The 25,454-nt window shown below is 29.7% G+C and overlaps 2 protein-coding genes across 2 annotated transcripts in view; both read right to left on the bottom strand.

The window, feature by feature from the left end:
- Positions 1 to 25,454, bottom strand: part of LOC145970096 (uncharacterized) — a 96,063-nt gene that overhangs the window by 61,401 nt on the left and 9,208 nt on the right. The gene's annotated exons all lie outside the window — the stretch shown is intronic.
- Positions 1,310 to 2,072, bottom strand: LOC145969872 (uncharacterized). The gene is made up of 3 exons (XM_083096171.1): positions 1,957 to 2,072; positions 1,532 to 1,879; positions 1,310 to 1,484 (listed from the first exon to the last, which is right to left on the bottom strand). The coding sequence occupies exons 1-3, from the start codon at positions 2,070 to 2,072 to the stop codon at positions 1,310 to 1,312; spliced, it is 639 nt and encodes a 212-aa protein (XP_082952297.1).

Here is a 25,454-nt window from a genome sequence, read left to right as displayed (position 1 = left end):
TTCTTATCTAAGCTGATTTGTTTATGAATGGTGGTATCATGTTTTCGACCACACTTTATGCACCGTTTAGTTGAACGACAATCAGAAACTCGATAAGCTCCCAAGCAATTATAACATCGTCCGTGTTTTGTGAGGATTGAGTAACACTAGCAACTCATGGAGACCATTAATCATTTTTCTAATCGGATTTTTACTTAAAATCAAATAGGTGCTTTCGTCACTAAACATATCTGTCATCTTTTTTAAATAAATAATATTTAGCGTCACCTACGTGTCGAAAACAAATTCGTTTAATGTAACGCGTCACTATCTGTAATATATATTGTTAACATCGCGCTGAAGAAGGATCAAAAGATGGTCCGAAACGTTCGCTTTTTGTTATTATAATGTGTTTTTTAATAAACTAATATTGAAAATAGAAAGAAGTGTTGTTGCTTCTTTGCGCTCCAACTACCGCGCGTTGGCTCTTATACTATTTTCTTTTTAATTTTTTGATTATTTGAGCCAAATCTCTTATTATTAGTTATTTAGTTGTTATCTGTTTAACTATTTAACTGTTTAAATGTTTGTCTATTTAACTATTTGACTATTTGACTATTTGATTATTTAATATATATATATATTTTTTATTTATTTTATTTTATTTTATTTTATAGGAAAAAAGAAAATAGAATAATAGGAAAATTTTATTATAAGGAAAACTAACTTGCTTCACACATTTCTATATTTTTTGTAATAATATTTATTTCCTGAGGTTCTCTTGTGCAAGCAATCCTCTCTTCAGATAACTACAAATAAAAATTGGTAATTTTCGCAAAATTATATAATTATATAAAATACATTACTCGAACATTATATATACATAGTAGTAATAAGAACGGGTGAGACTAGATCAGTCCCTGATGTTACCTAGATCTAAAAGATCTTCTGTAACCCCGTGGTTGTCTGAGGTTATATGTGGCGATCCAATTTGGCTCTTACAAGAAGGTTATATAGATCGCCCACCCTCACGTTTTGTAATGCACTGGGTTCAACGAACATGTGACCCCAAAGTGTGTATCTCCTAAGAGCAAGTGCGGGACAGTAGCACAGAATGTGAATGCTGTCCTCTTTTTCTTCGCCGCTTAGCCGGCAGTCTCCGCTCGGCAAAACCGAGATTGAATAAGTGGGCCCTGAGGGCCACATGGCCCGTGAGCAGGCCAATGGAGATATTAAGCTTCTTTCTGCTCGTGGTTAGGAGTTCATCCGTCCTTTTAGAAAGGGGTCGGTTCAGCAATAACTTGGCTTGACGACAGCCTTGAACCTGGCCCTACGAAACCAGATGTTCCCGTTTTAAAGACTCTTTGATGAGTCTTTTACCTATGATAAAGGGGACGCCGACGACCTGTCTAGCCGGGACCTCGAGGGTGCCTAGCTTTGCCAGGCCGTCCGCCACTTCATTGTCATGAATTCCCTGATGACCGGGAACCCAGGCTAAGGTGATCCTATTGGATTAGCCTAGTCTGTTGAGCGCTAGCATACAGTCCCAAACCACTGAGGACTAGTGGTGGTCTTGGCTAGAGCGTTAATGGCTGCCCTACTATCAGAGCAGATGAGTATATTTCTATTGGTGGCTTTAACTAAGGTTAAGGTGTTTGCACACTCAAGGATTGCTAGAACCTCAGTTTGAAAAACCGTGGCCGTCTCCCCTAGGGAGTAAGATTCCTTGTGGTTAGTTCTTGAGCCGTAGACTCCAGCTCCAAATCGTCCTTCCGCCCCCGAGCCATCCGTGTACCAGATGTCCCAGTTTGGCCGGCAGATTCGTTCTGGTTTACTCCAATATTCCCTAGAAGGTATCTGGGTTTTGAAGAACTTAGAGACCTGGGAATTCTTAGGTATTCTATCCTGCAGCAAAGAGAATGGGTGTTTATGGAGGAACGAGCCTGGTATGATCAAGATGCTGTCCTCTCCACTCACCCTGACACTTTAATCTGTAGGCAAAAAGTTTGGCTGTGCTGATAATAAAGCGGTCCAGGGGTGGAAGACAGTGCAATCTCAAGCGCCTCTGTAGGGGTGGTTCTCATGGCCCCCATCGCCGCCCTGAGGTAACAACCCTGAAGGCTTCTGAGTAGGTTCCTGGCCCCCACTTTCTCCACCCTGGGCCAACAGACCACCGCAGCATATGTGAGACGGGGCAGTAAAATGGCTTTGTAGATCCAGAAAGCAATATTGGATTTAAAAGGATGCCGGACCTTCCTTTTTTATCGATAAAATAAATAGACCGAAAACTTATTAGTTGCACAGAATAATAAATGTTTCTCCACGATTAAAGTACATATAAAAATAACCCCGGAAGTTCCCGGTTTTATATAAAAAAAATCAAGAAAATTGCAAAATTACAGTTTTTTTATCGGCTTCTAGCGTCAAGTCGGAACAATATTTGCTTAATATAAAAGTTTTGCAGTTTGTATGTGCAAAATAAGATTACTTCCTGGAAGAGATTGCATGAAGGAATATAAGTGAGCTTTCAGAAATGAGTTTAGAAACCTAATAAAAAAGATTTCGGTCTATTAGACTTTCGTGCATATATGTGTGTGCAAAATCGAGGCACGTGAGTAAAGCAGTCCTGTAAATTAGTTGCTCGCTATCGCGACAGACGGCGCTGTAATCGGTTTGTGTGATAAGAAGAGTCAATCTCGTACCATCCTTCTCTTTCATCTTGCGTGTAATAGTATACGTCAGTATACATGTACGCGCACACTAAAGCATTACACTCTTGCGTTTTCTTTCTCTAATTTCGCGTCATAGATACTCGCTGTCACGCAGTGACGTAACAATCGTACGCGTAACAAGCTGCGGAAAAACAGCGTTACAACGTGTTCCGTAGAAAATATTCTGTGTAAGTTATACATATACACAATATATACAGGGTGCGCCAAAAGTCTGGATACACTTAAATTTCTCACAAACGGTGCATTTTAGAAAAAAATGTTTCAGACCAAAGTTGTATGGTTTCGAGGGGGCCATAAGATGGTACCATTGGTTTGACCTTGAAGAGTCATTTGAAGGTCACGTGAAAGTCAATTCAATTTTTTTAAATGGAATACCCTATATATTTTTGCACATTCTTGTAGCTTATCTCGAGAGCTTTCCAAAACACTATAATTAAGTACCTTTTCGTTAAGTACTTTTTGAGTTATGAGGCTTGAAATAATTTCTTAATTTTACATAAACCGTAAAAATATCTTGTAAAATATTCATTTTTCGATTATCTTACCTTGATACTTTTACGTACAAAATAATGAGAGGAATCAACTGGTGTAAAGAAAACACATAGTTGTTAAGAGGAAAAAATATGTAATTTGCAATTAACAATTCCATATTTTTTCTTAAAAACAACTGTGTTTTCTTTACACCAATTGATTCCTCTCATTATTTTGTACATAAAAGTATTAAGGTAAGATAATCGAAAAATGAATATTTTACAAGATATTTTACGGTTTATGTAAAATTAAGAAATTATTTCAAGCCTCGTAACTCAAAAAGTACTTAACAAAAAAGTACTTAATTATAGTGTTTTGGAAAGCTCTCGAGATAAGCTACAAGAATATGCAATGACAAATAGTAGATTCCATTTAAGAAATTGAAGGTGACCTTCATGTGACCTTCAAATAACTCTTCAAGGTCAAACCAATGATACCATCTTATGGCCCCCTCGAAACCAAACAACTTTTGTCTGAAACATTTTTCTCTAAAATGCTTTGTTTCCGAAATAATTGCGTGCGTTAATTAAAATGGCTCACCCTGTATATATTTTTTTTTTATTGTAAATCTTAAACCTTTTTCTGAAATAATTATTAAATAAATAACAGTTAGCCATAGATATCTGATTTATTTAAATTTCTTATTTTCTTTTTCTAATTTCTAATATTGTATTTAAAAAATATTTTTTACATTAATTTTAATTTATATAAAATATCACAAATTACATAATATTATTTTAATATCGTCTTTATAAAACGTTAAATATTTATATGGTACCTTATAATATTAAAAAAATAAAATACAATTGATTTGAATTATGAATATTATATTGTGGTATTAAATTACTTAAAAATTATTAACTAATAAAAGGAAACAACAAAAAATTTCTTTCTAAATTTTATTATATTTTTTAAAATTTTGTATATCAAAATATTTAAAAAATAATAATATAATATTTATTGATATCTACTTCATAATTTATTACAAAATTTGTAAATAGTATATATATTTTCATATAATGCCTAGACAGAAATCTTATTTGCAACTTGGAGAATAAAGAAAATTTATAAGCTAAAATATCACAATTAATAAATTTAAATGAGTCTGTAAATATATACGTATCAATTTATTTTTCAATTGGAATATTGACATTTACTTTAAATTTAAATTGTATTATAACTTTTAAATTCTTATGTTTTACGTATAATGTTTTAATTAATTTATATTTATTTTTATCTATGTATGATTTTTATCTCATACATATTAATTGAAAAGAATTATATAAATTATATTTTCAAATATATAAAAGAATATATACGTATACATTTATAAAACTTAACGTGTATATATAAAAATATAAATTAATATAACAATATAAAAATATTTACATTTTATTCATAAAAATTTTTTTTGTCTTTATACATGTAACTTCAATATTTTTATATTTTTATATTTATATATTCAATATTTTAATATTTCAATCTTAAATCATAAAAAAATTGTAATATATTAAAAATATTATTAAATATTATTAAATATTGTATAAAATAATTTTAAAAAAAGTTGACAATTAATGTAATACTTTAACATAATTTTAATATCTGTTTAATATCTTTTAATATCTGTTTTTTTTCTTATATCTGCTATTTTTTTTATTATATATATATATTTGTATAATACTTGACAGACAAGAATCAGTTATTCCTAACTTAGAGAATAAAGCACAAGAAAAAATGTCACAATTAAATTCAAAGGAGTCGCCTACGTAAGTATATATGTACATATCAATTCAAATATAATTAAAATAAGTAAGTATATAATATCAATTTGTACAATTAAACTTATAAAATTATTATTATAAATATGTAAATATAAAATAAAATATATATATTCTTCTTATTATTAAAAATTTTTTTACATTACATGTAGAAATTCAAAAAGTTTCCAAGACGTTTCAATTCTAAATCAAAATGATCAAGTAGAATATATACAATTTTCAAGTGATGAAATATTAGAAACAATACAATTTAAAGATGCAACTGTGTAAGTTTATAATTTTAATCTTTAGTAATTTCTTTTTTTTTTTTGACAAATATATTATTTCTATTTTAAATCGACAAAATTATTATTTTTATTTTAAATCAATTAATAATCGTTGAAAATTAATTTAAATAATAATTTTAAAAAATGACAATTAATTTACTTATATAATTAAATTTTTGCAATTAAAGTACTTATAAGTTAAAATTAAATTAAAAGTAATAATTTATTATTAAGGTAATGTAATTAAAATAAAATTACATTTATGTATTAACATGAGAACACTAAAATTAATTACATTTCAAGAAATTCCTGATTTTTTTAATAAATGCATACGTAAGATATTTAGATATATTTTAAATAATAATAAATACGTATTAGTAAATACAAAAATATATTTATTGTTTAGTTATTAATATTATTATTAATATTAATATACAGAGTATTATTATTAATATTAGTATACATATATAGAATGCTTGTAAAGATTAAATCAACACTTATAAACAAATTCTCTGGCTATATATTAAAGACGATTTTTTCTCATTGAAAATGTTAAGATATCAATAATTTTCAAATTATAAGCTATTTAGAAAAAGGTTCTTCACAAACTAAACTTTGAGTAAAAGATTAACACAATTACATTTCTCAGTTAATTTCAAGTGATATTTAATTTAATAAAAATTTAATTTAAAACTGAATTACATAACTATACAATATCGAAAATTAGGAATTCAAAATTTATTCTGACTGACGTTTTTGACGTAAAAGAAAAATTAGATTCAAAATGTTCCCCAAAAATTTATTTACAAGCATTGATTCAATCTTTATCAAACATTCTGCATATATACCGTCAGCAGTAATAAAATAATCTTTCTCTTATTATTAGTTATACAAGCATTTATTAAAACTAATTTTTACACGACATCCAATTATACAATATGTGGATATGGTTCCATAACTGATGGATTTTACAAGTTGGAAGTGCAAATAGATGAATATGAAAATAATAATTCTTTCGAAAAAGGACAAGAGATTGAACTAAAAGGATATGTACAACTTACATCAAGTTAGCTTTTAATTAATTTAAATTAGTTTAAAAAATTAATTTTTCAATTATAAATATTATAAATATTTATTCATATTATTTCTAATTTTTTTTATTTAAATTTTAATTTTTCAAATTTAAATTTAAATTTTTTTATTTTTAATTTTAATTTTTTAAATTTTAACTTTTTTAATTTTCTTTTTAATTAAAAAAAAATTTTTTCTTTATTTTAATTTACTTGAGTCCCTCTTTTTTAAATTAAATTATATTTAAATTTAAATAATTAATATATATTATATATTTATTATTATAATAGGGGGGATACATGTGACACGTGTACGAGGTAGACGTGCCGAAGCTAGCTGTCAAGAAAAGCGATAGAGAAATGGAAATAGCGTAAGAAACAGACGGAATAAAGAACAGAACATCAAAAGCAAACGTCGAGGTTCGTAGAAATATAATTCTTGAAACGATCGGACGCGTAGAAGGAAAGATACAAAGGGAAGAAAAGGGAGCGCTATATTTTAAAGGTTAGGAATACACACTGCAATCGCTGAGCGATCGCATGGATGAAAAGTCGCAGAATAGAGACACAGATATGACATCTATGGAGTAGCAATCCAACGATAAGACGGACGCTACGTACCGACGAATCAAGACCTATGAACGAGAAGAAGACAGAGTGCGAAGGGGACAAGGAATATCAGGAGGTACAAAATATAGGGGAGAATAAAGAAATAATACAACGCAGGAGGGGAAGACCTACGAAAGCAGAACAACTTGGCAGGATAAGATCAGATAGCCAATCCCCAACCAGCGCATATTTTAAAAGAAAAAGACCGGAGAAGGAGGAGCGAAACGAGATAGAAGCGGGCTCGACAGGAGAACCAGGAAAATCCAGAAAGGTAGGATTATCGCCAACAAGTAGCAGCAATACGGAGTGGGAAGTGGAGAAGAACGAAGAGCAGCAGGAGAAAGGAGATATGGACGCGGCAAAGCAATTAGAAGATTTGGCGAGGCTTATAACGGGAATGAGAGAGGACATGAAAAAGGAAAGCGAACAAACGAGAGCAGAAATAAGAGACTTGAAAGATGAGTTGATAAGAAAAGGAAATGAGTGGAAGGAAGAAAAAGAAGAAATGAGCAGAAAACTGGAAAATCTGGAAGGAATGATAGAAACTAAAGACAAAACCATCAATTGGCTGGTACACAGGGAGGAGATGAGAGAGAGAAGAGAACGAAAAAACAATATCGTAATCAAAGGATGGAAGGCTCCAGAGAAAGAAAACTTGAAGGCAGAAGTAACAGATTTCCTTAAGGATAGGCTGAAGGTAGAGGCAAAAGTAAAAGATGCGAGATGGATAAAAGGAGGGTGGCAGGAGAAAAGGGTGGTACTCGCCGAGCTACACACATGGGAAGAAAAAAAAGAAGTGATGAAGAAGAAAAATATTTTAAAAATATTCGGAAAGTCGAATTTGCAAGAGGAAATTTATATAGATAATGACATGACATTCAACGAACGGGAAGTGCAAAGAGAAATTCGAAGAGAAGCCGAGGAAGAGAAAAAACTAGGGAAAACAGTGATAGTAGGATTCAGAAAACTAATAGTGGACGGCAAAGCATGGAAATGGAATGAAGGCAAGGGGCTAGTGAAGGAGAAGGAAGACTTTCGGAAAGGACCAGGCAACAGGACAACGAACAAGAACGCGGGAGATAAAGATAAATAAGACAACTGAGGATGACACAAACGAAACGGAGAAGGGAGGAGAAACATTTGTGGTAGGTTTTTGAAACGTTGCAGGCCTGCTGAACAAAGATAGGCAATTCTGGAATACATAGAGAAATTTGACGCCATAGGATTAACGGAAACTTGGGTTGATGGAAAACAGTGAGAGAGATTAAAGGAAAAATTACCGGATAAATTCATATGGAAATGCGCTGCAGCCAAACGAGAAAAAATTAAGGGAAGAGCAAAGGGCGGAATAATAACAGGGATAAGAAGGAGTGTCAGGGAGGAAGAAACAACGAACGAGCTGGATGACATTCAAGATAGAAGAGTTATTGTAAACAACACAGAGTGGAGAATACTAACAGTATACAGCAGAGACATAAGAGAAACAGTAAAAGATTTACAGCAGGTAATTCAGAGCCCAGAAAACAGAAGAGTGTTAGTCGGCGGGGATTTTAACGCAAGAATAGGAGATGAGGGCACAATAAATTGGGAAAACAGTAAAAGGGAAATTAGAAGGAAAACAAAAGATAAGATAAAAAATGTAGAGGGAAGAATAATGCTGGAACTGATAGAAGAAGAAGGATGGAGTATACTCAACGGAAATTTGGAAGGAGATGAGGAAGGAGAATGGACTTACGTAGGTTCGAGTGGTAACTCGGTAATAGATTACGGGATAGTCAATGCAGAAGCCAGAGAAGAAATAGAAAACTTTGTGGTGGAAGAGAGAATAGAATCGGATCACCTGCCGATCAGAATAGATATATCCTCCACAGAAAGTAGAAAGTACACAGAAGACTACCAAGAAGAGACAAGCACAGAAAGAAGAATATGGACAGAAGAGGGCAAAAGAAACTTCGCTGAAAAAACAGAAGAAATATTTTTCACAGCACAAAGAATAGATGAGATAGTAGAAGAACTGACAGAAAAACTAAATAAAGCAATAAGTAGGAAGACAGTCAAGGTGAGGAAATGGAGGATGGGAACCAACAAATGGTGGGACAAAGAGTGCACGGAGCTGAAAAGAATAACCACAAGGGCATTAAAGAAGTGGAGGAAAGGAGAAGATAGTAAAGATAACTACGAAAAAAAGAAGAAAAAATATAAGGACAAATGCAAAGAGAAGAAAGCAAGATGGCAAGAAAAGGAAGAACAAGAAATACACAAATCACCAATGAAAATCAAGCATGGGAATATATTAACAGAGGGAGGAAAAAAAGAACAGAAATTACAAAGAAGATCGAGACGGACAAATGGAAAGATTATTTTATGCAATTATTAGATGGAACGGAAACACCAGGACACATCAGCGACGAGACAAAGGAGGCCGCAGAAGAGAATGAAGACGAGATAACAGGGGAAGAGATGCGAAGACAGATAGCTAAACTAAAGAGGAGGAAAGCCCCAGGAGAAGACGGATTGGAAAATGAAGTATGGATAAATGGAAATAGGAAGGTAATACAGAGATTAAAAGAAATTATAAATAGAGTGTGGAGAGGAGAGGGGTTCCCGGACAGATGGAGGGAAGGAGTGATCGCACCTATCTTCAAAAAAGGAGACAGGGAAAATCTGAGAAATTACAGAGGTATAACGCTACTCAACACGGTGTATGAGATATATGCAATGGTACTGGAGGAAAGACTGAAGGATGAATTAGAGGACAAACACATCATTCCAGAGACGCAGGTGGGCTTTAGACGAGGAAGAAGCACGATAGATAATATCTTTATACTGAACTACATCATAAATAGAGAATTAGTCAACAAGGGAGGGAAAATCTACTCCTTCTTTGCGGATTTAAGCGCCGCTTTTGACAAGGTGGACAGAGAGGAACTACACAAGATAATGGAAAGAACAGGAATCAGCCAGAAGATTAGGGAAAGAATAGATGAGATTTACCAGGAAACGAGGAACGTCGTCAGAGTAAATGGACACACATCAAGCAGTTTCTGGACAACTAAAGGAGTAAGGCAAGGCTGCCCTTTGAGTCCAACGCTTTTCACGCTATATATGGCAGATCTGGAAGAGGGGAGGTCAAGCAGGAGGGATAGTGATCGGACGAGAAAAACTGTGGACACTCACCTACGCAGATGACCTGGTGCTGCTGGCTAGGAGCCCAGAGGAACTTAAGGAGATGATAAACAGATTTCGGAAGTACTTAGAAAAGAAAAAACTAACCCTGAACGCCGAAAAATCTAAAGTTATGATCTTCAAGAAAGGAAGGAGTAGGAAGAAACGGGAAGAATGGAGGTAGAATGAAGAAAGATTGGAGGAAGTTAAAGAATTTAAATATCTGGGGTTTCACTTCCAAAAAAATGGAGGATTTGAAACGCATATAAAAGAAACAGTCAAGAAGGCAGCGATAGCAATGGCACAGGTATGGAGTATAGACCAGAGGAAATTTAGAGAGAATGTGGACAGGAGAATGAAAATGTTCAAGAGTTTAGTGGAAAGCATCCTCTTATATGCAGCGGAAATATGGGGATGGAAAGAAGAAGAAAAAGTAGAAAAGTTGCAAGAAAAATATATAAGATGGACATTGGGACTGGATTTCAACACACCGGCATATCTAATACGAGAAGAAACAAAAATTGACAAAATGAGGATAGAAGCGGGAAAAAGGGCGCTGAGGTATGAAGAGAAGATGAAAAACAGGCAGACAAACAAAATAATCTCGGAATGCTAGAAAGAGATACAGAACAAACAGGAAGGGAAGAAATCGAATTGGGAAAAAAACAGGGAGCAATACTACAGGAAAATCAGTAACAGAACCCGAGGAACAGGAAACGAAGGCACAGAAAGAATGAACATGGAAGAAGAACTAACATTGGCAGATCGGAAAGAGCAAATAAACGAGCAGAAGAAAAGGATAGAGGAAGGAAGATACTGCACTAGATACAAAGAACTGAGAACAGAACATATCCCAAGGTATCTACAAAAAGAGTACAAGGGAAGAGACCAGAGAATGATAGCAAGGTTCAGATGCGGGAACGAGGAGGAAGGTAACAAATACTGGAGAAAAGAAGAGGAGAGGATATGCAGAACATGTGGCCAGAAAACGGAGACGCTAGAGCATCTGATGAGGGGCTGCGCGGAGCTCCTAAGGGTTCACAGAAATATTAAAGAAATCTTGAAAGACACAGGAGAGGGAGCAGATTGGATGAGAAAAGTGATGAAGTACAGGAAAGACCGAAGAAATGTACTAAACCTAGAACACAACCAGCAAAGAAAAGTAATAATTGGAAATTATAAATAGAGTATTGTAATGTATGTAAATCTCACAAAACATGACATGTAATACCCCCTTTCAAGGCCGAAAGGCAAATGAAATAAACAGTATCTATCTATTTATTATTATAATATATTTAAATTTATTATTTAAATTTTATATTTTAATATTTTAAATTTATTATTTTAATAACACACACACACACACATATATATATATATACAGGGTGACCCATTTTAACTTAGGCAGCCAAATAACTCGAAAAATAAGCAAGATAGAGAAAAATGTTTTAGACAAAAGTTGTATGGTTTCGAGGGGGCCATAAGATGGTATCATTGGTTTGACCTTGAAGAGTCATTTGAAGGTCACGTGAAGGTCACTTCAATTTTTTTAAATGGAACATCCTATATATTTTTGTACATTCTTGTAGCTCATCTCGAGAGCTTTCCAAAACACTATAATTAAGTACATTTTCGTTAAGTACTTTTTGAGTTATGAGGCTTGAAATAATTTCTTAATTTTACATAAACCGTAAAATATCTTGTAAAATATTCATTTTTCGATTATCTTACCTTAATACTTTTATGTACAAAATAATGAGAGGAATCAATTGGTGTAAAGAAAACACATAGTTGTTTTTAAGAAAAAATATGGAATTGTTAATTGCAAATTCCATATTTTTTCTTCGAAACAACTATGTGTTTTCTTTACACCAATTGATTCCTCTCATTATTTTGTACATAAAACTATTAAGGTAAGGTAATCGAAAAATGAATATTTTACAAGATATTTTACGGTTTATGTAAAATTAAGAAATTATTTCAAGCCTCATAACTCAAAAAGTACTTAACGAAAATGTACTTAATTATAGTGTTTTGGAAAGCTCTCGAGATGAGCTATAAGAATGTACAAAAATATATAGGATGTTCCATTTAAAAAAATTGAAGTGACCTTCACGTGACCTTCAAATGACTCTTCAAGGTCAAACCAATGATACCATCTTATGGCCCCCTCGAAACCATACAACTTTTGTCTAAAACATTTTTCTCTATCTTGCTTATTTTTCGAGTTATTTGGCTGCCTAAGTTAAAATGGGTCACCCTGTATATATATATATATATATATATATAATAAAAATATTTAATTATAAACTTTAATTAAAAAATTAATTTTTTAGTTTGTTAATTTAAATAATATAATTTAATAAATTCTAAAAAAATTATTTCTTTATTTTTAACAATATCATAATTTAATTTATAGATAACACATATTTTCTTAAAGTTGAAAAAATGTCTGACATTAAAGTAATTGAAGAAGGTAGAAGATTGTCATTTTCACAATGCATGTTGGGCACAAAAATTTTAAAAAAGAAATGTGAAGAAGAAAACGAAATTGAAAAGGAATTACTCCAATTAAAATTCAACGAATATAAAATAAAATAAAATAAAATTTAAATTTCGTTATTTACTATAGTTATTTAAATATAATTATAATATTTAAATGTGTTATTGTTTGCGCGGATTACTGCGATAGCGACGAGTTTAGAGAGCACGACAAACGGACAACTAATGACAGTTTAGTAAAAAACTGAAGGGCTTTACACCACGTAATTTTTTTTGTATTTTTAGATTTTATTATTCAGACACTACACAACAGAATAAATGAATGTATCTATATATGTATAAAAATTTTCAGGAACTGAAATTTAGAAGTGACAAGTCCAAAATTGTACAAGCGGCGTAACTGAGCGGATTAAGCGGTTTTTCTGAGAGCGGTTTTGCGAATGCTAAAAGCGGCGAAAAGTGCTAGACTTTTGGGAGGCCCACGTGCGGTGTCCGTTATATAGCGTGCGCAATTTTGGGCCCGCTGCGACGTGGACCAATAGGTTTCAGATTTGGCGGTGACCTCAGGGCGTCGCGTATAATTGGTCGCCGATGAGATCTGACGTAGACTTTTTCGCGGTTGTCATGCGCGCAGTCTTTTTAGATCAGCTGATTGGCAATCAGCTGATCGTGACGTATGAGCGCGCATGCTCGTGGGCAACGCTGACTTTGTCGACGGTTGACGTTGTTTTGACTAATGTTTATTACAAGCATTTCTTATAAGACACAAAAAACGGAAGATAACGCGAGCGGTTGAGTTTTTCTAATGGACCGAAAATTCGAGAAGATTTTCGACGCCCGTTGAATTCGAATTTTCGAATTTCATTAGATATTAACATCGATTTTTAACTAATTGAATTTTATCACGATGCCATCGGAAATGCAAATTACTTTTTAGTTTCTCGAACAGTTATTATAAATTTTATAATTTCATAATTATTACTTATTATTCAATTTCTTATATATAATTCAATTAGTTATAATTATTTATTAAATTATAATTATACATGATTCTCAAATACAATTTTATGTAAAATTTCTTAAAATAAATTAAAAAATAAAACATAATTAATATATATGTGTACCTATAGTAACAGATATAAACTAATAAATAAATAACTAATAAATAAATAAATAAATAAATAAATAATAATTAGATAATAAATAACTAATAAATAAATAAATATATTATATATATTAGTGTATATACAGGGTGGGGCAATAACCTAATAACTCTTCAATTTAATATAATTATTAAATATTTTGTTCAAAATAACATCCAACACAAAGACAAACACTCCTATCAATAAGAGTATCAATAAGAGTAGTTGACTGACATTGTGCGTCTAAAATTTCTTCGCACGGATTTAACTCCATCGATCAAACTATCTGAAAAAAGATATAACTAATTTACACGTGTAATAATATAAATTTATAAGTATTTATTATTTTTTTATATTTCAAATAATATTATATGATATAATACATACCTTTTTTATTCGTCACTCTTCATTCTCTCTTCTCTCTCATTCTCATTCTCTCTTTTCCTTTATTCTTCATTATTATATTTATATTATTATATTTATTAATATAACCCTGTTCGCAAACTGTCACCGCACTGTCACCGAACTCAACAACATTCAATCAACTCTCGCATCATCGACCGCCAATCACGCGCGCGGAAAAGGGGCAACAATACAAGCGATACATATCGACTCGAAACGCAAACTTCTCACGTCTACATGACTTTTTTTATAAAGGACTAGCACGCAGCGCGCGCTAACGCGCGCGCCATGTTTAGTCGTCATTACTTAAATAATTACTTAAATAATATAAAAAATTAAATATAATCAAATGATTAATAAGTAATTAATGATGATTTATTTTAATTATTATGAATTAAATGAATTCATAAATTAATTAAATAAATTTTATTAATTTTAAAATTCAATTAAAATATAAGTTTCATTCGTTAATTTAAAAAAATTAAAATTAATATTAAATTTTTTTATTTGTTTTTTATTTTTTAATTTTTATTCTAAATGCAATTAAAATGTTATAAAACGATAATTATTATTTTTTAATTAAATTACACATACAAATATTTAAAACAAAAATTCTTTTAATTTTTATTTACTTTCTTATCTTTGACATTATTATAACATAATTATATATCACTTTTTCGTTTGTTATGTTTTGCTAATCAAATATTTCTTTATAAACATAGTTTTTTATTTTTTTGGACAAATTATCATCCTTTAAATAAACTTTTAATGAATCCCAAGAACGAACTCGTGAAAATGCTACATACAGTTGTCCATGATTGAAAATATTTTTTCGAAGATCTATTGCAATTTTTTCGAAAGTTTGTCCTTGTGATTTATTTATTGTCATAGCAAATGCCAATTTCACTGGAAATTGTCTTCTTTTAAAAGTAAATGGATATACATTTTCGCAATATAAAGTGATACGATTAAGAAAAACTATTTCTCCAATCTTATTACCTGTTAAAATTTCACAGCGTAATAAGTTATTACTTAAATCTAAAATCAATAATCTTGTACCATTGCATAAACCTTCGCTGATACTAAGATTTCTAATAAGCATGACAATAGTATATTTTCTTAAGCATAATTGATAAGGTGGAAGACACGTTGGATTTAAAGAGTTGAGATATTCTATCGGAATTGTTTCATATATATCTTGATTATCTCCAGTCGTTTCAAGAGTATCTATACTTGTATAAACTCTTTCCGTCGTTTCATCCAACAAATTTACTACTTTTTCATTTATTTCATTAACATCGGCATTTCTTGCAGATAATATAACGTAATTAGCCATAGTTTTATATTGTTTATGTTTTATAATGTCTCCGTACATGTCTTTAACCATATCCAAATTTGGGTTTGCTATACATTTTTCTGGAATATGAATATTATCTGAATGATCATTTAAAGAACCATTACCTAAATTTAGTAAAAATTGTGCAAATTCTTTTTCCTGTGGTAAAGTTCTCATATTTTGTGTCAATGAAAATATTTTAAATTGCTTCCATAGAATACTAAATTTTATCGATAAATTTATAATTTCACAACGCGTAGCTCTTTCTTTTACAGGTAATAATTGTCTAAAATCTCCACCAAGAAGAACGATTTTACCACCAAAATATAAATCATTTTGCATTATATCACGTAATGTTCGATCCATTATTTCTAATACATAGCGTGGTGCCATAGGAGCTTCGTCTATAATAAAAATATCTACAAGTTTTAAATTTTCAGCCTCTTTAGATTGAACTTTAATGTTTGATGTAGAATCAGCGAAAAGAGGTACAGGTAATCCAAAAACTTTATGTATTGTTTTCCCATTTGGAAGTAATGTTGCAGCAATACCAGTAAATGCCATCGTATTAATTATTTTTCCTCTACTTTTAAGTAGATAATACAAGGTTGTATAAATGAAAGTTTTACCAGATCCACCTGGACCATCAATATAAAAACAGTTATTACTATTGTTACTTGTTGCTATTAAAATAGTATCAACAATTTCTTTTTGTTCTATATTTAATTGTTCATATTGTCGCATACCTATCGATATATCTTCTTCAATTTGTTCTTCGTCGTTTATTTCTTGTTCTTCTATTTCTTGTTCAATTTCAAGAAAATTAGCAATATTTGATCCTTCTTTTTGAAGTAAATTAATAATATAATTATAAACCTTCTTTATTCCTATTATAGGTCCAAATCGTCTTATATAATCTTCTGACATATCTTTTTTAAACTCATCCCATAACTTTTTCGGATGAACTGGTTGACAATGAATCAAAATTCGTACGAATAAATTACGAAGTCGTCTTGGCATCATCCAAATTTTTGCTTCATTCATTGCGCGATACCATTCTTCATCATCTTCTATGAGTCCTAATGCTAAACATGCAGCAGTAAAAGTTTGATGTATCTCGTTATTAACTGTTCTTAATTGTTGAAAACTTGTAGCTCCTTTAACATGTAGTAAAAGTATACGTAAATGAAACAATTCTATTTGAGATGGGCTAACGGAATACATACGACCAATACAATTAAAATATCTTTGACGTTTCTCCCAGCGATTAATAGTTCTGCCGTTAATTGTAAGTTTTTTAAATACATAATGAGATGGAATATCACTGTATAAATATTGTTTTGCTTCCTCATCTCGAGCATTTAACTGAAAATAATCCAATAACATTGTTACTCGTTCTACAGCAAATCTTATCGCATCATTATTAATATTATCATCGATTATAATATTATGTTCGTTTGGTAAATGAACTGGTAAACGAAATATAGCGTGACTTTTTTCTTGTAAAGGTTTACTTAAAATGCGCCAACACGCTTCTACGGGTCCAACATATCGAGCTTCGATAAAATCTTGAATTTCATCATGTATTATTGTTTTATCTATATTTTCTCCAATGATTACAGACGCAGCATCGTGACCCTTATAAATATATTTATATAAATATTTTACAGATTTTATACTCGAAACTATTTCAACATTAATATGACTATTAAATAAAAGTAAGAGTGTTGAATTATATGGAACAACATATCTATTATCAACAACATATCGTCTAGGTCTTTCGTACAGCAATCCATTATTTCTTCGACGATATTGTGGATAACCATCTTCATCCATAGTTGTTTCAGGTCGAAATGGTTTTGGAAAATGTTTTGAACATTTATCATTTATTAAACACCAATTTCCACATGGCCCATGAATCATATGTTTCATTACAACATTATGTAAACTTTCATTTTCATTAGGATCAGGAATTTCTGCAGAAATAAATTTATCAACTATTTCAGAATTTGATATTTTACAATTCTGTTTTAATGTAATCAATAAATGTATATGTGGTAATCCACGTTTTTGAAATTCTATTACATAAACGTATGCTAAAACTTCACCAAAAAATTTTTGTCTAACGATAACATCGATTAAATAATTTTTTTTTATATTAAATACTCGAGCACATATATCTGGCCTATCTGCAGGTTGTTGATTTGGAAGTAAATTTTCTTTAATTTCGCGCCAATTTGGATTACAAGTCATAGTAACAAAGATATCTGGTTTTCCATATTTCCGAACAATAGCCATCGCATCTTGATAATGTTGCAACATATTACGCGGTGAACCCACAAATGTCGATGGGAGTATAATCATTTTTCCAATGTGAGCATCGTTATTATTGGCGGTGTTTGCTAAATAATCAATTAATCCTTGATAAGTCTCAGCTCGCAATTGTTTTTGATTCTGTTTACAATAATTAATTCGGTCTTTTTCAATTTTTATATAACTATCTACCAGCCATTGTTGAAATAATCGTCTTCCCATAATGAAAATATTAAAATTATCACGTATAGCTATTCGATATTTTACGTATGCAGCTCTACTTACTCGTTTATTACTATTCTTACGTTGTAAATTATCATGCCAACCTTGATTACCGTATGGGTAATACAATGGATAAATCCATGGTTCTACATTTGGATCCATCGTACTGACTTGTTTTAATGTTTTAGTATTTTTATTATAAATTGTTACATAGGTTTCAGGAATTTCACCATCAGCTGTAGTAGAAAAAACTGCTGCAACTTCATTTATCTTATGTACATTGTATCGGCCACGATCGATGCCTTTTTTAGTTAAAAATCCTAATTGTAATTCACGTATATTGTTATCAGATGTTTGCTGTTGCATTTGAATTTCTTCGTGCATCATTCGATAAGATTGTGCAAAAATGTTATTTGTACGCATTATATTATCTATTGAATATAAAATTTCTTGATCAAGATTCGAATTTTGATGTAATCGACACTCTGTTGCTTCATTACTATCCACAATAAAGAGTTGTCCATAATTTGGTGTTTCGTTAGGTGCCGGATATAACGTGGTATTAATTTGATAATAGATTTGTCCTTGAATTTTAAAACAATAAGGTCCATATCTTTGCGCACTAAAATCTGCTATATTTGCATTAAACGATGCGAATGAAAATGTATTATTGTAACCACGAATACGATTATAAAAATGATTTGATTTTGGATGATTTCCAGTAAATAATTTATAAAGTTCATACGGAGGTTGAGGTAAAGGATTTAATTCAATAGTCCCATGGCTACAACAATCCTTAAATGAGCTTTCTTTATTAACTACTTTTTCAGAATTAAAATGTTTCGCACCACAATGTTCGCAATATAAATTCATTTCTCCTATATAATGTTCTACAATATTTTCTAATTGAATAATGTGATGATTAATATCCGTATATCCTTTTTTTAAAGCTCGATTTTTTTCGTACCATCTTATTTGTTTACTTTTATTATTATCATTTATTATATCATTTTGTGATGTTATTTCCTGTAAATTAATATAATTTGCAATCCTATTATCTAAGTTTATTAATCTATTTGATGTGTTAGGTATTGAACAAATAGTATTGCTATTTAATGGAGTTTCTATATTTAAGTTATGAACATTTCTAATTATATTAATATCATCGTTAAATAACTTTATGTTATCATTTATTATACTAACTTCATTATTATTTTTTATTATAGGAACATTTGTAATGATTGATGTATTAATTGCTTGTGACGCAGTAGTAACTGTTTCATTTGCTGAATATATTACTTCTGTAAGTAAAGTAGAAGTTTGAGAATCTACTACTATATTTTTTGAAAAATTTGCAGAAGTTTGTGTTATATTTAAGCAAATTTCATCATTTGACAAAGATTGAGAATTTTTCATAAGCGTTTTTCGCTTTGCTTCTCGTCTTTCAGCTTGACATTTTGCCTTTCTTTCTCGTTTGTTACGTTGATATTCCTCTTCTTCTTCAACAGATCGAACTATCTTTCTTCGAGGCATAATTATTATTTAGATAATATCAATTAAAATTAATAATATAATAAAATATAATAAAATATATATAAATTTCAAATAAAAATGATAATAAATCTTTTATTTAATTTTTTGTACATAAAATTCAACTTATAAATAATAAATAATAAGATAATGAAATAATCAAATAATTAAATAATAAAAGTATAATAGCCTCTCGAGCGCTATAATTAAAATAATTAAAATTTCAATTTAATATCACAATATAAATATACATTAATATAATAATTTAATTTAATAATAATTTAATTTAATATTAATTTCGTTTATATAATTATTATCAAATTAGTTTAATTATATTTCAACTTGACATTAACTTAAAAATCAAAAATAATTGAATACAATAATTTTATAAAAATTAATTTTAAATTTATTTCAACAATTTAAATCAAAATCAATTCAATTTAATAATCCAAATTAAAGCCAATTTTAAATTAAATCAAAGCCAATTTCAAATTAAGTCAAAGCCAATTTTAAATCAAGTCAAAGCCAATTTCAAATCAAGTCAAACCCAATTTCAAATCAAGCTAAAGCTAATTTCAAATCAAGCCAAAGTCAATTTCAAATCAAATCGAATCCAATTTCAAATCAAGTCAAAGCCAATTTCAAATCAAATCAAAGCCAATTTCAAATCAAGTCAAAGCCAATTTTAAATCAAATCAAAGCCAATTTCAATCCAAGTCAAATCCAATTTTAATTCAAGTCAAAGCCAATTTCAATTCAAGTTAAGGTCAATTTTAAATTAAATTAAAATTAATTTTAATTCAAGTTAAAGCCAATTTTAATTAAATAATTAAATAAATAAAAATAAAATTCAATTCAATATTATGTTTAGCTTATTTTCTATTTTTAACTTATTCCGTTGGATCTCTGAAAAAGAAAATATTAAATATTAGTAATTATGTAAATAATTTAATTTTTTTTCTACTTTTACGATATTATAAGATTTGTATATATACATACTTTTTTCTTACTTTTCTTTTTTTTCACCTTTTTTTGTTCTTTCTCTCTCTCTCTCTCTCTTTCTCTCTCTCTTTTTCTTTCTCTTTAAACTGCAAAAAGTAAATATTTATATGTTTAAATATATAGATATTAGATAAATTTCATTGGAAATTTATAATCTCCATTATGAGTATTGAACGTAATGTATTACAAAATGTTTCAATCTTATTTTGTCGAAATTAAAACAAGAAATGGTTTTAATGAATTTCATAATATAATTAAATTAATTATATGTTATAAAACATGAAAACTCTTTTATTTCAGTTTTGATAAAAAAAATTCGAAAACAAAGCAATTTCAAATTTCAACGTAAGAATGGCAATAACTCGAAAACAACATTTCTGGATCTATATTTAACAATATCAACTATCTTTCTAGCGTCGTCTATAATAAGTAGAGTAAGTTTGGTGTAAAAAATAAGAGTAGGTGTAAGAAATAAAAATAATTCATTTCGCTTACGTCCTTATTCCAGCTCTCCTAAACCGGAAATAGTTCTCTTAAGAGTAAGAGAACTATTTTCGGTTTAAGAGAACTGGAGTAAGGGCGAAATGAATTATTTTTATTTCTTACGCTTACTCTTACTTCTTACGTCAAACTTATTCCACCTATTGTAGACGACGCTTCTTGTTTTTGGATCTCTATTCATCTCCTGAGCGATTGACCTCGACGTAGGAGACACCCTGATGTATATATGTGTATGTATACATACATATACAGGGTGTCTCATTTTAAAAGTTCCACCCTCATAACTTTTCAGGATCAACGTTTGAAGGAAAACGACTCGGATAAAAGTTGTAGGGAACAAAGGGGGCTATCTAATAGTGACCTTGGATTCGACATTAAAAGTCATTTTCAAGATCATTTGAAGGCCACCTTCAATTTTTTAAATGGAACCCCCTATTTTTTCTTATTTATTCCTGTAGCTTATCTTGAGAGCTTTCCAAAACACTATAATAAAGTATTTCTTCATTGAATGCTTCTTGAGTTATGAGGCTTGAAATAATTTCTAAATTTTACATAAACCATAAAATATCTAGTAAAATATTCATTTTTCGATTATCTTACCTTAATACTTTTATGTACAAAATAATGAGAGGAATCAATTGGTGTAAAGAAAACACACAGTTGTTTCGAAGAAAAAATATATAATTTGCAATTAACAATTACATATTTTTTCTTCGTAACTGTGTATTTTCTTTACACCAATTGATTCCTCTCATTATTTTGTACATAAAAGTATTAAGGTAAGATAATCAAAAAATAAATATTTTACAAGATATTTTACGTTTTACGTAAAATTAAGAAATGATTTCAAGCCTCATAACTTGGAAAGTACTTAATGAAAACTAAATTATAGTGTTTTGGAAAGCTTTCGACATAAGCTACAGGAATAAGTAAAAAATAGGGAGTTCCATTTAAAAAATTAAATGTTACCTTCAAATGACCTTGAAAATGACCTTTAATGTCGAATCCAAGGCCACTATTAGATAGCCTCCTTTGTTCCCTACAACTTTTATCCAAGTCGTGTTCCTTCAAACGTTGATCCTGATGAGTTATGAGGGTGGAACTTTTAAAATGGGACACCCTGTATACATATAGAGTATTCCAAAAGTCTGAAAACAGTTGAATATTTTATAAACTATGCATGTTAGAAAAAAATCTTTGTGACACAACTTGTAGAGCTTTAAATAGCGCATTACATAGTAATATTAATATAACCTTGAATAGCACCATCAAGATCACGGAAAAATTATTTTGAATTTTTTAAATGGAAACCCCTACATTTTATTGCATATTTTTGTAGCTTATCTTGAGAGCTTCCCAAAACACTATAATACATTACTCAAAAAAATTGGGGGAGCACTTTAAAAATTGCAAAATTTGATGATTTTCAAGAAGTCATATCTTCACTTAGGGAGATCGTAGAACAATATTCTTGGGCGTATTTTAATGGATGAAGCCTCTACTTTAAAGAGGGTAAGATCGCATTATTCATTTCATCGAACTATGTTTCGTGTGAACTCCAAAATTAGATCGTGAAAAAATTCTGAAAATTTCATGACTTTGTAGTCGTCTTTGTAGCAGGGATGAAACCAAAAATATCACCACATTAGCTTTAAAGTGGGAAGCTTTCCCTTTAAAATGCTGCTAAGAACATTGTTCTATCATACCTAGGAGCCGAGTTATCGCGTTTTCAAATAATTGCGTTTTGCATAATTTTGAGCAATACCGCCGACATTCGCGTTATAACTTGGCTCCTAAGTATGATAGAACAATGTTCTTGACGGCATTTTAAAGGAAAAGCTTCCTACTTTAAAGCTAATGTAGTGGCATTTTTGGTTCCATCCTTGCTTTATCCGTGGACGACTATAAAGTCATGAAATTTTCAGAATTTTTTTACGACCTGATTTTGGAGCTCATACGAAACATAGTTCGATGAAACGAATAATGCGGCCTTACCCTCTTTAAAGTAGAGGCTTCACCTATTAAAATGCGCCTAGGAACATTGTCCTACAAGCTCCCTAAGCAGAGATATGACTTCTTGAAAATCATCAAATTTTGCAATTTTTAAAGTGCTCCCCTAATTTTTTTGAGTAATATATTTTTATCTTAAGTAAGTACTTTTTGAGTTATAGTACTTGAAGTTTACAGTATTTTGACATAAAATATAAAATATTTAGTTTTTGGTAATCTTACCTTAATACTTTTATGTACAGAATAATAAGATCAATTAATTGGTGTGAAGAAAACACATAATTGATTAAAAAAAAATATGTTGCAAATTATGTAATTTTTTTTTAAAGCAATTATATTTTCTTTACATCATTTGATTGGTTTCGTTATTCTGTGCATAAAAGTATTAAGGTAAGATTACAAAAAACTAAATATTTTATATTTTATATCAAAATACTGTAAACTTTAAATCTTATAACTCAAAAAATACTTAAGAGAAAAATATTTTATTACAGTTTTTTAGAAAGCTCTCGAGATAAGCTACAAGAATATGCAAATAAAAGTAGGGATTTTCATTAAAAAAAATTCAAAGTAATTTTTTCGTGATCTTGATGGTGCTATTCAAGGTTACATTAATATTACTATATAATGTGTCATTTAAAGCCCTACAAGTTATGTCTGAAAGATTTTTTCTAACATGTATATAGTTTATGAAATATTCGACTGTTTTCAGACTTTTGAGACATCCTTTGTATACAAATATACATATATATATACATATATAGGATATTTTATTTAACTCTTACACTTCAAATATTAACTATTTTATTTTTAATTGTACAACAAAATATTTTAAATAAAAATTATTTGATTTGAAAGGGGATAAAAGACGCTACTACTGACATTTTTTCAAAAGGCTTTTTTTCAAAGTGATTTAAAGGTTATTTATGTTTTTTTAAATGAGACTACTATATTTTTTTAATATAAATCAATTTTAAGCAATATTTTATATAAAAGTTATAGGAGTAGAATGGCCAAAAAGTGAATAGTTTACGAGATACTTTAGACATAATTTTACGTAAATTATGCAATATCTCGTAAAATATTCATTTTCCTATTATTTCACCTTAATACTTTTATACACAAAATAATAAGAGAAATCGATTGATGTAAAAAAAACATCTATAGTTATTAAAAAAAATGTAGTTGATAGTTATGTATAAATTATATATTTTTTTGGAACAATTATGTGTTTTCTTTGCACCAATCGATTCCTCTCGTTATTTTGTGCATAAAAATATTAAAAGATAAGATTGGAAAATGAATATTTTACGAGATATTTCATAATTTACGTAAGATTATGTCAAATTAAAATATAAAATATCTCGTAAACTATTCATTTTTTAGCCATTTTACCCTTATAACTTTTTACACAAGATGTTACGTAGAATCAATTTATATAAAAAAATATAGTAATTTTATTTAAATAAACATAATTAACATTGGTTTTTTAAAAAAATATCAGTAGCGACATCTTCTGTTCCCCTTCAAGTTAAACAACTTTTATTTGAAACATTTTGTTATACAATCAAAAATAAAAAAATTATTTGAGGTGTAAGAGATAAATGAAACATCTTATATACATATACAAGGTGGCTTATTTTAATTTATCCATTTAAATATTTTAGAAAGTATGAAAGATACGAAAAAATGTTTCATACAAGTTTTTTAACTTCGAGAGGAACATAAGATAATATTATTGGTTTGACTTTAGACAGTCGTTTGAAGATTACAAAGTCTCCTTTAATTTCTTAAATGGAAATGCATATTTTTTAATGCACATTTTTGTAGCTTATCTCAAGAACTTTCCAAATACTATAAGGAAGTATTTTTCTCTTAAATATTTTTTAAGTCATAAAGTTTAAAGTTAACAATTTTTTGACATAAAATTGTAAAATATCTTGTAAAATATTCAGTTTTCAGTAATGTTACCTTAATATTTTTATGCATGGAATAATGGGATTAATCAATTGATGCAAAGAAAACATATAGTTGCTTAAAAAAAATATGTAATTTGAAACATACAGCTGCGTAATTTTTCTTAAAAAAGTAACTATGTGTTTTCTTTATATCAATTGATTGGTCTCATTATTCCAAGCATAAAAGTGTAAGGTAAGATTACTAAAAACTGAATATTTTACAAGATATTTTATATATTATGTCAAAAAATTATTAACTTCAAACTTTATAACTTAAAAAATATTTAAGAGAAAAATACTTTCTTATGGTGTTTTGGAAAGCTCTCGAGATAAGTTACAAGAATATGCGATAAAAAATGGGAATTTATAATTAAGAAATTGAAGGTGACCTTTATGTAACTTTCAA

The sequence above is a fragment of the Camponotus vicinus genome, unplaced genomic scaffold, assembly GCF_025532165.1.
Source record: "Camponotus vicinus isolate PSW18456_S1 unplaced genomic scaffold, iyCamVici1.0 SCAF_4, whole genome shotgun sequence".
Taxonomy (NCBI): Eukaryota; Metazoa; Arthropoda; class Insecta; order Hymenoptera; family Formicidae; genus Camponotus; species Camponotus vicinus.
This window is presented reverse-complemented; position numbering and strand designations above follow the sequence as displayed.

Coding starts and splice junctions, on each gene's coding strand:
- LOC145969872 (XM_083096171.1), bottom strand. CDS start 2,072: ATGGGGGCCATGAGAACCACCCCTACAGAGGCGCTTGAGATTGCACTG. Junction 1,880..1,956: donor CTACAGATTAAAGTGTCAGG/GTGAGTGGAGAG, acceptor GCTGCAGGATAG/AATACCTAAGAATTCCCAGG. Junction 1,485..1,531: donor ACCACCACTAGTCCTCAGTG/GTTTGGGACTGT, acceptor CTAATCCAATAG/GATCACCTTAGCCTGGGTTC.